General features: G+C 42.5%; 1 protein-coding gene across 1 annotated transcript in view; it reads left to right on the top strand.

The window, feature by feature from the left end:
- The window catches only part of LOC123769828 (mucin-5AC), a 98,906-nt gene that overhangs the window by 46,782 nt on the left and 37,838 nt on the right, over positions 1-14,286 (top strand). The window contains exons 2-3 of the mRNA XM_069301306.1: positions 6,854-7,015; positions 9,718-13,464. Of these exons, the coding sequence (XP_069157407.1) occupies positions 6,878-7,015; positions 9,718-13,464 (3,885 nt within the window). The 5' untranslated portion in view covers positions 6,854-6,877. The remainder of the gene's footprint in view (positions 1-6,853; positions 7,016-9,717; positions 13,465-14,286) is intronic.

Consider the following 14,286-nt stretch of genomic DNA (forward strand, 5'->3'; position numbering starts at 1 on the left):
AATAGACTTGTCGAGTTCAAAGGTGGGTATGCCCTTGTTGCTCCACAAGAGGATACATGGGAAAGGAGGCCCCTGGCACCCCAACCCTGACACCCCCACCCTGGCACCCCAGCCCTGGCACCCCAGCCCTGACACCCCACCCTGACACCCCAGCCCTGGCACCCAACCCTGGCACCCCACCCTGACACCCCAGCCCTGGCACCCCAGCCCTGACACCCCAGCCCTGGCACCCCACCCTGACACCCCAGCCCTGGCACCCCAGCCCTGGCACCCCACCCTGGCACTCCGTCTTATCTACACACGCTGTGAACTAGGACAATAACCATCATTACTCGTCATTACCAACTCCTGACTCGCGACAGTTAAGTATTTTCCGGCAGTAATTACTTGTTTAAATAACCTATTGTGGCCCTTAACTTACCATGGTACCATGGAGTATACATCACTATTCATCAAGCATTTACACAACCATTTACGAAACCTGTACATCTTCCAACAATCGTGAGGGCTTAGGTTATATTTATTAAACAGTTTATGAGTTCCGAAACACTATTAAGTCTTTATAACAATAACAACCTTTGGTTGTGATATTTCTAGGCTAACAAACTGTTAATATATATATATATATATATAAATATATATATATATATATATATATATATATATATATATATATATATATATATATATATATATATATATAAACAAAGCCGCCGTGATTAACGAGAGCTGTAGTAGTAGGCATCCATCAGTCTCAGGAGACTATGGAGTTGTGCTCTGGTTGTCGGTCTGGAGTGGCCTCTCCAGGGCGCAAAACCAGGGTAGGTTGATATGGAGGAGAAGCTGTTACTCATGCAGCAGGTCCTCACTCTCCACGGCGCCGAAAGTCTCCAATGGAAAGGCAAACACCAATATGATTGGTTCCAGCGCCATCGTAGGAACTGTCAAAACGAGGTTGATGGCAACAATGAACTACCCAGAGGTTCCAGTTCCTTAGTTTACCTCGACGTTGGTAAAAGAAGGCACACAAGGACTCTAAACCCGGAGACCGCCGTGGTCGGGGCCGGAGAAGAACCACCCCAGCAAGAGCAAGAACCACCCCAGCCTCCTGAAGCAGAGCCTGGGCCGCACGAGCCCCAGGAGGTGGACTTCGAGCCCCGCATCTACGGGTTCCAGACAGACATCGTCACAGCCCCCTTTCACCCGATGCCGACCTTTGTAAATGCACATTAATGACACTATGTAAAAGACACATCAAACACTTTATGTAGCATACATAAATCTGTGTATCTATGTATTTTACTGATGTAGCTTAGCCTACCATTTTAAAGGCACTACAATCACCTTCTGTGGTTGATTGTTCAATAAATCCCTAAACTGTATGTTTGACAAATCTCTCACCTTGTCCATTTAGGACAGAAGAAAATGTATATATGCTGGTTAGCATTGTAAATGTGTGGCCACGTCTGTGGTAGAAAATAATAATAAAAATAATAATAAAAAAACCGATGTCGGCTTCCTTGATGACCCAGCACTAGGAAGCGTAATAATTATTTATTATAATAATTATATTATAATAAAATATAATTAATAATTATTACGAACGAAAGATGTACAGGTTTCATAGGTGGTCGCATGAAAGCCTAGTGACTCCCGAGGCTGGTCTTAATGGGTATGTCAACGATCTGGGGCGGTATGGACCTCTTTATAGTCTATTTTCCTTACAATATACGCATATATATATATATATATATATATATATATATATATATATATATATATATATATATATATATATATATATATATATAAAACATATAACTTTTGTTAAGTTATAGACGTTCTTCGCTATAATACACTAATTCTTAAGCTATTATGAACTGAATAGATCAAATACAAAAGAAAAGGAGCTTTGAATCTATTTTTTTTTACCTCTGGTTTGTTGAACGTTAGAAAGAATTTATCTTGTAATTTTTAGTACTGAGAATGTTGGCTAAGGCAAGAAGCCTTTTGTTAGGCTTTCTTATAAGCATTTTCCTTGAATTCAACATTGTTGAACTGTAAAAAAAAATACAAAAGCGAGGAACGTCGTACATTTTGCAAGACTTGGAGCAACGAGGGTCGTCGTACATCTTGCATGACTTGGGCCAACGAGGGTCGTCGTACATCTTGCATGACTTGGAGCAACGAGGGTCGTCGTACATCTTGCATGACTTGGAGCAACGAGGGTCGTCGTACATCTTGCAAGACTTGAAGCAACGAGGGTCGTCGTACATCTTGCATGACTTGGAGCAACGAGGGTCGTCGTACATCTTGCATGACTTGGGGCAACGAGGGTCGTCGTACATCTTGCAAGACTTGAAGCAACGAGGGTCGTCGTACATCTTGCATGACTTGGAGCAACGAGGATCGTCGTACATCTTGCATGACTTGGGGCAACGAGGGTCGTCGTACATCTTGCATGACTTGGGCCAACGAGGGTCGTCATACATCTTGCATGACTTGGGCCAACGAGGGTCGTCGTACATCTTGCATGACTTGGGCCAACGAGGGTCGTCGTACATCTTGCATGACTTGGGCCAACGAGGGTCGTCGTACATCTTGCATGACTTGGGCCAACGAGGGTCGTCGTACATCTTGCATGACTTGGACCAACGAGGGTCGTCGTACATCTTGCATGACTTGGGCCAACGAGGGTCGTCGTACATCTGGCAGCACTGTTGGTGTAGTGATTGTGTCATGTGTCCTGTGTCATGTGTCATGTATTGTGAGTTGTGTCAGATATTGTAACGAATAATTAATATAAGTATCGTAATGCCAATATTACTTTCTCTAGAATGTCAATTTATGCTTTAAACTGACAATTTTGCAAAGCTTTAAAATTACAATTTTGCAAAGCTTTAAAATTACAATTTTGCAAAGCTTTAAACTGACAGTTTATCTAAGCTTTAAAATTGCAATTTTCACGAAGCTGTAAAAGGACAATTTACAAAGCTTTAAAATAATAATTTTAAAAACCTTTAAAATGACAATTTTGTAAAGCTTTAAACTGACAATTTTCGCAAGTCTTGAATGACAATTTTAAGAGGTTACGATGTATGACGTCATGGCTTTGGTGGCGGCCATCTTTATACCTGTGTGTCCACCTTGGAAACCTGTACATCTTTCCTCACTCACGGCGGCTTTGTATGTCTTAAACAGTTTACCATCTTAGAAGCACAGAGAGGTCGTTCTCTGCCCAAGGTTATTATTGTTAGAGACGACCTCATACGGCTTCCGTGGTCGTACACTGGTAAATGGCTACTAAGTCGGCATAATTGAGGTAAGATGTACAGGTTTGGTTAGTGGCCAGGCAGTGGGTTGATACAGCCTGGCTCTGGACCCGATGACAAGCACGCACGCACACGCACACACACATACACACACACACACACACACACATACACACACACAACCATCTGTCACGACAATTTAATAAAGATTCCCTTGAACAATTTGTAAATGGACAGAGACAGGTATAAAGATGGCCGCTCACTGAGAGAGAGAGAGACAGAGAGACAGAGAGAGAGGAAGAGAGAGAGCTACTGAGGAAACAATGACTATCACTTAAGGAAAAAACTCGGGGAGGGGGGTTTGTACCAACTACCATTTCGTACACAATCCACCAACTTGTTAAAAATACGACATATGAATACAAATTAAAGCACCATAATATTGATGTGCGGTCTCAATAGGTTAGGTGGGTTGCCTGGGTTGATATGTTTCTGGTTAAGGAAAAACAGTACATATTTTTTACGTTTTGACTTAAGGGAAGCTGTCGCATTTTTTACACTGATAAATTGAGGAAATGACGGAGGTAATTTGATTTGCAAGGCATGTTCCCCGTAACTACTGTCATCGGGTAACTGGGTCGTTATCTATGTTGTTCCATGCTAACCTTCACCTCATTCTCCTATGCCTCCAGTCTTCCGGCCTTGATCGCATCATTTACCACTACGTAAAAAATGAAACTGTTTCGCTTAACCAGGAACGTACGAAGCCAATCAATTCACCTAACGGATCGAGGCCGTTGTACAGAAAACGTCAATAATACGGTGCTTTAATTTCAATTCAGCACCTCAGTTTTGAGGAAAACAGCAGAGACCGGGCCGTGGGCACTCTGATCCCACAACCCTTCCAGGTGGGTATACAACTCACTCAAGAAAATTATAGAACCGCAGAACCTCTAGAACCTCTGAGGCAGAACCTCTGCCTCAGGGTAGATATACAACCGCAGAAGAACATCAGGGTAGACTCAAGGTAGGCATAGAACCCAAGTAACACTTCCAGGTTGACTCAAATTAGGTATAGAACCCCAGAAGTACCTAAAGGTAGACTCACAGTATGTAAAGACCCCAAGAACCACCCCCCAAGGTATCAAGGTAGCTACAGGGCCTCAGAACCACCTCAATGTAGACGGAATCCCCCCCCCCCACCCTCCCCTCCATAACCTTCTAAAGATAGATATAGAACCCAAGAACGACCTTGAGGTAAGTATACAACCACCTCAAAGTAGGTATAGAACCGAGAACCACTCGAAGGAAGATATAGAACCCCAGAAACGCCTCACGTGCCAGTTCAAGAGAGGTTTAGTGAACAAGGTGAGGCAGCGTGTAAGAGATACTGTGAGAACAATGGACAGCAACATCATGAATATGTTACACAGTCCAACAGTTAACAATAAATATTGTACGTGGCTATTTTCCTAGGCATCTTGGAGGAAGTATTGAGGGAAAACCTGATCATATAAACGAATTCTTTTGCTCAGGGATCCATTAAAAAATGCAGAATATATATAACAATAAAAATGGTCGTGTGGTTTACGCGTGGCTGGGGTTTGTGAGGCTAGGCTATCTTGAGGTTATCTTGAGATGATTTCGGGGCTTTTTTTTTTTTAGCGTCCCCGCGGCCCGGTCCTCGACCAGGCCTCCACCCCCAGCAAGCAGCCCGTGACAGCTGACTAACACCCAGGTACCTATTTTACTGCTAGGTAACAGGGGCATAGGGTCAAAGAAACTCTGCCCATTGTGTCTCGCCGGCGCCTGGGATCGAACCCGGGACCACAGGATCACAAGTCCAGTGTGCTTTCCGCTCGGCCGACCGGCTCTCTTCTAGGGAGTGTGTTAAGATGGTCACAATGGGAGCCAACCTTCTATTAGTAGGATAACTGGAGCAGACCTCGACTCACCAATGTTGGTCATTTACCCTTAAGTACTCACTATGCAAAGTTGGGTGATACTAACCCTAATCATATGCCCTCCTGCCTTAGACAGACAGACTGACATTCTATGCGTGCGTGTGAGTGAGTGCGCGAGCGGCCAGAGATGTAAGTAAGCCAGTGAACGTTTGTGAGAGAGGAAATGTACTAAGATGGCAAATGAAACTAAATATAGCAATTTCACAAATGTTAATCTATATTTTAGTCCAATATTTCATGTAATCTGTTAATAACGACTACAAGTCACATTATACGTAAGGCGCTTGCACAATGGATTTTCAAACTCATATAACCTCACCTAACCTGATTTGTCCAATCCAAGCCAGCCCATTCTGAGCTAATACACATTAACCTAACAGTATGTATGGTTTTAACAAGCAGAAAATTTGCATTTTTTAATTGTCCTTGTACGATTTGACCCCATTACTCCAACAGAACCTAACACAGCCTAACCTAAATATATATACCTGTACTGTATATGGTTATGACAAATAGAAAACCAGCTTTATTAACAAGTCCTGTTTACTATTTGAACATACCTCGTTAACAACTAAGCCCTCACAGCCCCGCTCCTGTGCCAGGTAAGTCCACTATGGGCTTACCATAGCCCGTGCTACTTGGAACTTGTTCCGAGTAGCTGAATCTATAACAACAACAACTAAGTTTGTGTGCTTGTGACGTAGTTAGCAATGTGGGTGAAGTACTGTATTAGTTTTCCACAAGGTTAAAACTTGTTTCACGGCTAATTTCCATTGTCGGGGACAGGAATCTGTACCATTCCCACTATTGACCTTTCCCAGGATGCAACACACAACAGTTACCTGGCACGGATTCCGATTTACTGCAAGGTGATCAGAGGAATCGGGTGAAATGACGTGTGCCCAACGATTTTTGTCCCGCTCGGGAGTAAACCCAGGTCCCTCGGGTGTTAGACGAGGACGTAGACTACTGAGCTACATGACATACTTGTGATTCATATGAAACTGCCATGTATCAGTTGATGCATAAGATATATTTATATTAACATATTAATTTTATACATTACCTGTATAAATAAGTATCCTCTGAATGTGTCGGTGGTTAACACGAAGTTAATGACCAAGGGAACTCATTATCAACAAGGCTGTGACTCCTACATCAGGCTGCATGCACCAGCAACTAACAATCTGGTTGACCAGGAAGTCAGGTAATTGACCGGGCCACTTGGACATTGATCCTTGGAACCACGTCAGGGGTATCCTCGAGATAAATATGTGGGAGGAACCAGGGATTACAGTCATTTATATGGGTATTCTTCTCCAGTTATTTGTAGGCTTTTAGTACAGATTTTGTATGTATGTGAACCATTTGTAATAGAATAGTACCCTTTTTATGTTCAGGTATTACTAGGCCTATAGTGCAAATGTAGTGTGTGGGCCATTTATTAATAATGTCACTCTTTTCGTCAGGCATTAGTAGGCTTATAGTACATATTTAATGTGTTTGCCAGTTATTAAATATAAAGTCAATCTTTATTGCTTAGAGATAAAATATGACGCTGGTTTGTGGCACATGGTGACTGAAGCCATACATTACAGCAATTATTTTTTTTTCCAGAGTGAAGCATGGGCCGATGAAGGTATGAAAGCAGGCTCCAGAACTCAGCACAAGGGGAGGCAGCAAGGAGGAGGAGGTGGTGCTGGTGGCGGCACAAGACGTCTTAAGACCCCTACACTCAGGAAGACTTCCACTCTTAAGTTTAAAGCTAAGGTCAGTGAGGTAAGATCAGTAAGGTAAACTCAGCACTTTGTCTTTAGAACAACTGAATAAGTGAAATGGCTCAAGGTTTATTGGCCCCTGTAAGGCACCTCCTACTGGTCCATACGAGGCAGCTCCTACTGGTCCATACGAGGCAGCTCCTACTGGTCCATACGAGGCAGCTCCTACTGGTCCATACGAGGCAGCTCCTACTGGTCCATACGAGGCACCTCCTACTGGTCCATACGAGGCAGCTCCTACTGGTCCATACGGGGCAGCTCCTACTGGTCCATACGAGGCAGCTCCTACTGGTCCATACGAGGCAGCTCCTACTGGTCCATACGAGGCACCTCCTACTGGTCCATACGAGGCACCTCCTACTGGTCCATACGAGGCACCTCCTACTGGTCCATACGAGGCACCTCCTACTGGTCCATACGAGGCAGCTCCTACTGGTCCATACGAGGCACCTACTGGTCCATACGAGGCACCTCCTATTGGTCCATACGAGGCACCTCCTACTGGTCCATACGAGGCACCTCCTACTGGTCCATACGAGGCACCTACTGGTCCATACGAGGCACCTCCTATTGGTCCATACGAGGCACCTCCTACTGGTCCATATGAGGCAGCTCCTATTGGTCCATATGAGGCAGCTCCTACTGGTCCATACGAGGTAGCTCCTATTGGTCCATACGAGGCAGCTCCTATTGTTCCATACGAGGCAGCTCCTATTGGTCCATACGAGGCACCTCCTACTGGTCCATACGAGGCAGCTCCTATTGGTCCATATGAGGCAGCTCCTACTGGTCCATACGAGGCAGCTCTTATTGGTCCATACGAGGCAGTTCCTATTGGTCCATATGAGGCAGTTCCTATTGGTCCATATGAGGCAGCTCCTACTGGTCCATACGAGGCAGCTCCTATTGGTCCATACGAGGCAACTCCTATTGGTCCATACGAGGCAGCTCCTATTGGTCCATACGAGGCACCTCCTACTGGTCCATATGAGGCAGCTCCTATTGGTCCATATGAGGCAGCTCCTACTGGTCCATACGAGGCAGCTCCTATTGGTCCATACGAGGCAGCTCCTATTGGTCCATATGAGGCAGCTCCTACTGGTCCATACGAGGCAGCTCCTATTGGTCCATACGAGGCAGCTCCTATTGGTCCATATGAGGCCGCTCCTACTGGTCCATATGAGGCAGCTCCTACTGGTCCATACGAGGCAGCTCCTATTGGTCCATACGAGGCAGCTCCTATTAGTCTATACGAGGCAGCTCCTATTGGTCCATACGAGGCAGTTCCTATTTGCTCATACGAGGTAACTCTTAGTGGCCCATACGAGGTAACTCCTAGTGGCCCATACGAGGCAGTTCCTATTGGTCCATACGAGGCAGCTCCTATTGGCCCATACGATGTGGTTCCTATTGGTCCATATGAGGCAGCTCCTATTGGCACATGCGAGATAGCTACTACTGGCCCATATGAGGTAACTTCTATTGGCCCATATGAGGCAGCTCTCATTGGTCTATACAAGGCAGCTCCTATTTGCCCATACAAGGCAGCTCCTATTTGCCCATACAAGGCAGCTCCTATTTGCCCATACGAGGCAGGTCCTATAGGCCCGTATGAGTTGGCTCCTATTTATAACCACCCAAACACATATACAAGTCTAACCTACACTTGAAACAACTCAATAATCCCACATCTATTATAATACCCAATAATTTTTTCCAGAAATAAGCAACCCTGTTCCCTACCAGTATTTACCCATGTCTTTCCTGAACCTAAACTCATCCATTACTTTGAGTTTATTTTGCAGTGATCTGCAGTAAATCCCTCATCTATTTGTTATACTTTTGGCATAAAAATTAACTACTGTACAAAGTAGTTACTGTACAGTAATTGAGAAAAAATCTCTCAGACTTGAGCAAGAAAACTGCTGAATTAAATTTATATTGTTTTTATATAAAACGTAACACAATTTATTTTAAGTAAAATGACAAATTAGTATTAGTCTATGTATAACATTTGTTTTATAGCCCATTGTGCAGTTTACAAGGTTTTACTAGTGATTCACATGACATTTAAATATTTTACAGTACTGTATTTGAAGGCTACCACCCTACAAATACAACCAAGGGATATGAATACCCCCAGTATCCATATCCCTCGGTGGTGAAGGAAACAAATACAGTACAATAATTGGGGTATGAGGCCCGATCAGTGAACAGCTTACAAAAATTTTGTTAGAGTAAAATTAACAATCACAGTTATCAATAGAGACTGAAGCATTTTTATGTTTTGAGTGTACTAAAAACAGCTGCAAAAATTTCACTAGCTATAGCTAGCTTGTGTATTTGTAATTTGTGGTTTTTCTTTAAATGAATTTGATGAAATCTTATGATTTTCTTTAAATGGTTCTGTTCCTAGCTATTCATATGTAGGATAAAACTAAACTAAAAACTAGGGTAAAAGCTATGTAGGGTAAAGACTAAACTAAAAAGTATTGGCATCTTTTGAACTCATACAAGTGCCCAATGGGACTGGTGGTGGTGATGATTTCGACATGTTGGAAACATATTGGGTAATCCATTTGAGGCCTGTAATCATAAAATAGTTAAGAGCATCCCTCCCTTAGGCACTTGTCTGCCATAAAACTTTATATGCAGTGACCAATGTTTGATCAATGTTGTATTAATGTTTGAAAAAAATTTCAGGTTACCAAAAAGGAGAGTGCAGCAGCCTCACGCTCTCGAAGGAGTAGTGGAGGAAGAACACCAGTGAAACGTTCTTCCTCCACTTTGTGTAGTGAGTCCTCACCAAAGTCCTCCTCTGGGGTTTCTTCTCGAAGTCATTCTGCCAAGTCTAGCAGCCAGTCTCCAGGTCGGGCATCAACACACACCTCTCCAACTGGCAAGACCTCTGGGAAGTCTCCTGCTCGAAGATCTCCTGGTAGATCTCCAGCCCGAAGTTCCTTTGATGGTGCCAGAATAACAGGAAAAGGGGCCAAGTCTCCCACAAAACCAGAAACAGATATTTCAAAGCCATTAAAAGTTGTTGAAAGTTTAAGTACCCAGAAAACCAAATTAGTGTCAGATAAACAGGACATGCCCAGAGCTGGGAGAGATGCCTCCACAGAAGGAAACAAGTCAGCCTCTCAGAGTGCAAAACCACTGCCAGTGGACAAAGGGAAAAAACCTGTCATAGCCGCAAAATTGCGACAGAACTCTGAATCAAAAAGTGACACTAATGCAAAGTCGGGTGATGAGAAAGAGGATAGTGATAAAGATGGGAAGAGGAAAGGAAAAAAAGTAAAGGATGCATGTGTCGAGAAACAAGAGAGTGAAAAAGAAATGAAAAAGAAGGGGAAAAAAGTGGAGGATAAGAAAGATGATGTTAATAAAGTGGGAAGAAACAAAGTAAAAAAATCTGATGAGATTGATGATAGTGAAAAAGAATTGAAAAGGAAAAGTAAAAAAGCTGTGGAAGAAAAACAAGAGTGTGAAAATAGTGTAAAGAGAAATGAGGAATGTGATAATGATGGAAAAAATAGAGAGGAAAGTAATAAAGATGTGAGAAAGAAAGATGAAGGTGACAAAGATGGGAAGAGAAAAGTAGATTGTGATAAAGATGTAAAAAAGAAAGAAGACTGTGAGGAAAATGGTAAAAAGAAAACTCGAAAAATAATGGTGAACGAGAAAGAGGAGAGTGACAAGGAAGTGAAACTGGGAAAAAGAACAGACATAGAAAGGGAAGAAAAGGAGAGAGAGTGTAAAGACACCAAGAAGACCATCAACAGTGTAGGAGATGCACTTTCCATACCAGAAAAAGAACTTTCTCCTAGCATGAAAGACCACGCACCTATTAAAACCTCTAGCAAAGAAAAACTAGATAAAGTCGTGCTCAAGCATGAAACCAAAGACGTTAGTGAGGATGGTAGTTCTCCCACAAGTAAACCAAAGAAGAAGAGTGTCGTGAGAAGATTCTTGACAGAGAGTGAGAAAGAGCACAATTTAGTTTATTCCAAAGAGACTTGTGCTAAAGAAGATCGAGAAAAAAAATTTACTATATTTAAAAAAGAAAACGGAGCCTTAAGTAGCGATAGTAAAGGTAAGCCCCTGTGTTCAACATTTCACGACATGCCAGTGCCTAAGAAAAGGGGACGACCGAAGGGTAGTAAAAACAAAAGGAAAAATGATGGTTTACCACCTGCCAGACCTAAGAAAGATAAAAATAAAGCAGATAAGAAGCAGACTGTAGTAAAGCCAAACAACAAAAGTAAAAGGGAAAGAAGCGTCTTTTCTTTTTCAGAGAGTGAGGGTGAAAAGGATGAAAAGCCAACAAAGAGGAACAAGAAACCTTCAAAAATAAGCAATAAAGTTAAAAGAGAAAGGGAAGTGAAGGAAGTGGATAACTCCAGCACAGACACCATCTCATCAGATGAAGATTCCAGGGAGTCTTTCCAGGGTATACGTAAAGGAAAGTTGTGTGGGAACAGATCGGATTGTCCTAAAAAAGTTGTTATTGGGGGCAAGATATACAAGCTTAAGAAGGAATCAACAAAATCTCGTATCCATAAAAAAGCACAGAAATCTATTTTCAGTCGAAAAGTTCGGAAGCAAATTTCTGAAGTCTCAGAATCCGAGGACGATACCGAAGACAAGAAAGGAACACAGATGAAAGTAAGTAAAATTGCCAAAGTCAGATCTGATGACAGTGAAAGTAGTTACAGTGAAGAGATAAAGAAAACAAAAACCTCACCGAAAAGAATTGTATGTACTACTGAAGAAACCAGTGATGAGGAAATCAGTGACGATGATGAGGACTGGGCAGCACCAGCAGAACGTGCACGACAGACAAAGAAAGCCAAAGCAAGAAAAGACAAAAGAGTAAAGAAAAAAGTAGTTGCAAAAGATAAATTTTTTGAAAAAAGTGATGATGAAAGGTATGATGAATCTGAAGAAGAAGGGGATTGTGAGGATGATGTAGACTATGAAGAAAATGTTAAAGAAAATGGTATAGGACATGTAGCTAACAAAAAGAGAATTGCCAAAGAAAAAAAGAATAGCAATAGCCAGAAACAGGCAAAAGAAAAACCGTCTCCTAAGAGCAGTCTTAAATCTGAGTCATCCTCTGAGGAAAATGATGAAGATCAAGGCACAGTTAAAAAGCAGAGAAAGAAAGTGCCAGCTGGACGAGCAATGAAGTCTTCCAAAGTAGATTCAAAGGCAGCAGTTAAGAATAGCAAAAAAGTTACTTTTGGCAAAAAAGGCACAAGGAGTAAGGATGACACATCTGAAGTAGATGAAAGTGACAAAGAAAGTGATAGTGAATATGAAGCCAGCTCAAGAAAAAAGAAGTCTGGTAAAAGCATTTTGAAATCCAAGAAGCTTTTGTCAAAAAATAAGAGTAGAGAAGAGAGTGTAGCGCCTCCTCGCCGGGCAGCTCGTATGGCAAGCCTCAATGCTCGTGCAATGATGCATTGTTTGAACGAAGATGCCAGAACTCCCTTACCTGTCCTCCCATCACCTGTGCCTAAACATGAAAACATGGCACTTGTCCTCAGAGATCAAGTAATACACGACACTAATTCAGAAGAAGATTCCGATGAAGAGGATAGAGATTATGACACTGATGATGATAAACGTGGGAAACGACGAAAGAACGTAAAGAGAAAAAATGAAGAAGAAACAGAAAAGAAAGTAAAACAGAAACGGAAGAGACGAAGAGGAGAGTTGGATGTGCACATGGATATGAGAGATATGGTTGTCACAAAACGTATGGCTAGTTTGAATGCATCAGCAATAATGACCGCAAGTTACTCCAATGAATCTCGTAAAAGAACTCCAACAGCCTCAGCACCAGGAGCAGCAGCAGCAGCAGCAGCTGCAGCAGCAGCAGCAGCTGCAGCAGTAGCAGCTGCAGCAGCTGCAGCAGCTGCTGGTGTAGCTACTCCCTCTTCAGCTCAAAGTGAAGTAACAAATGTTGACATTAAGCGGAAAATATCTGTCAAGTCTACAAAGGCTCGGAATACAACCACCAGTAGTGTTATCACAGTTGAGGAAACAACCAAAAAAGTAAAGAAGGCTCAAGGAAGTCGTGAAACAGAAGTGGAAGAGCACATTATTGTAAAAAAGAAAGTGAAGCATCAAGGTGGAACAGATACTGATAGAGAAGATGGTAATGGGACAGACAACTCCGAATTGACAACTGATATCCTGGCTCGGAGTGAGGAGGAGCCCAAGAGTGTTGTCGAAGAATCCACACGGACATATATTACTACCCAAACACCCACTGCTCCTCAGACTGTCACAATCTCTGGAGAAAGTACTTACTGTATCACTTCCAGTGATGGCAAAACCACAACCATGGTGAAGCAAGTGCAACGTAAGACAACCACCACAGGATGCTCCACCACGTCTGCTCCCCCGACGGCTTACATTCCACCAACACACCATGTACAGGTAATTTTTATACAGAGTTCAGAACAAAACACCAATATACAGTGTTCTTATTTATTGTGCTTCTTATTACTATTGAAATAATTTATTACAATAATATTTTATTCAAATAATAGACAATACATTAGGCAAGATAAATTGGTTACATACAGTAGTACGTAAAGTAATTCTTTATAAATCCACTAGTTATGCACAGTATTTCATGCATACCTTAAGTGTCGTGTATGTGTATCTTTCAAAATATTTAAGTTCTTTTTGTGTTGAAAGGCTTTATGAAAGGTCCTGAATTGAATTTCCATGGCAAGATGTAGACATTTGGGCATATCTTGAGGTTATCTTGAGATGATTTCGGGGCTTAGGGTCCCCGTGGCCTGGTCTTCGACCAGGCCTCCTTTTTTTTTTTTTTTTCTTGTTACACATCCCCAGGAAGCAGCCCATAGCAGCTGGTTAACTCCCAGGTACCTATTTACTGCTAGGTAACAGGGGCATCAGGGTCAAAGAAACTTTTTGCCCATTTGTCTCCGCCTCCACCGGGGATCGAACCCGGAACCTCAGGATTATGAATCCAAAGCGCTGTCCACTCAGCTGTCAGGGGGCATCTTTCCTTTCACCTGATATCTCTTTGTATAGTGGTAAATACGTACCTGGGAGTTAGGTAACTGTTATTGGCTGCATCCTGGTGAAGATAGATCAGTAGTTGGCCTAAGGGGAACTTAAACCTGATTTCTCTTTCCACCTAGCACTAAATAGGTACCCAAGTTAGGCGACTAACCCACAACAGTTGACTAACTCTCAAGTACTTATTTCTGTTAGGTGAACCTACTT

The sequence above is a fragment of the Procambarus clarkii genome, chromosome 45 (assembly GCF_040958095.1).
Source record: "Procambarus clarkii isolate CNS0578487 chromosome 45, FALCON_Pclarkii_2.0, whole genome shotgun sequence".
Taxonomy (NCBI): Eukaryota; Metazoa; Arthropoda; class Malacostraca; order Decapoda; family Cambaridae; genus Procambarus; species Procambarus clarkii.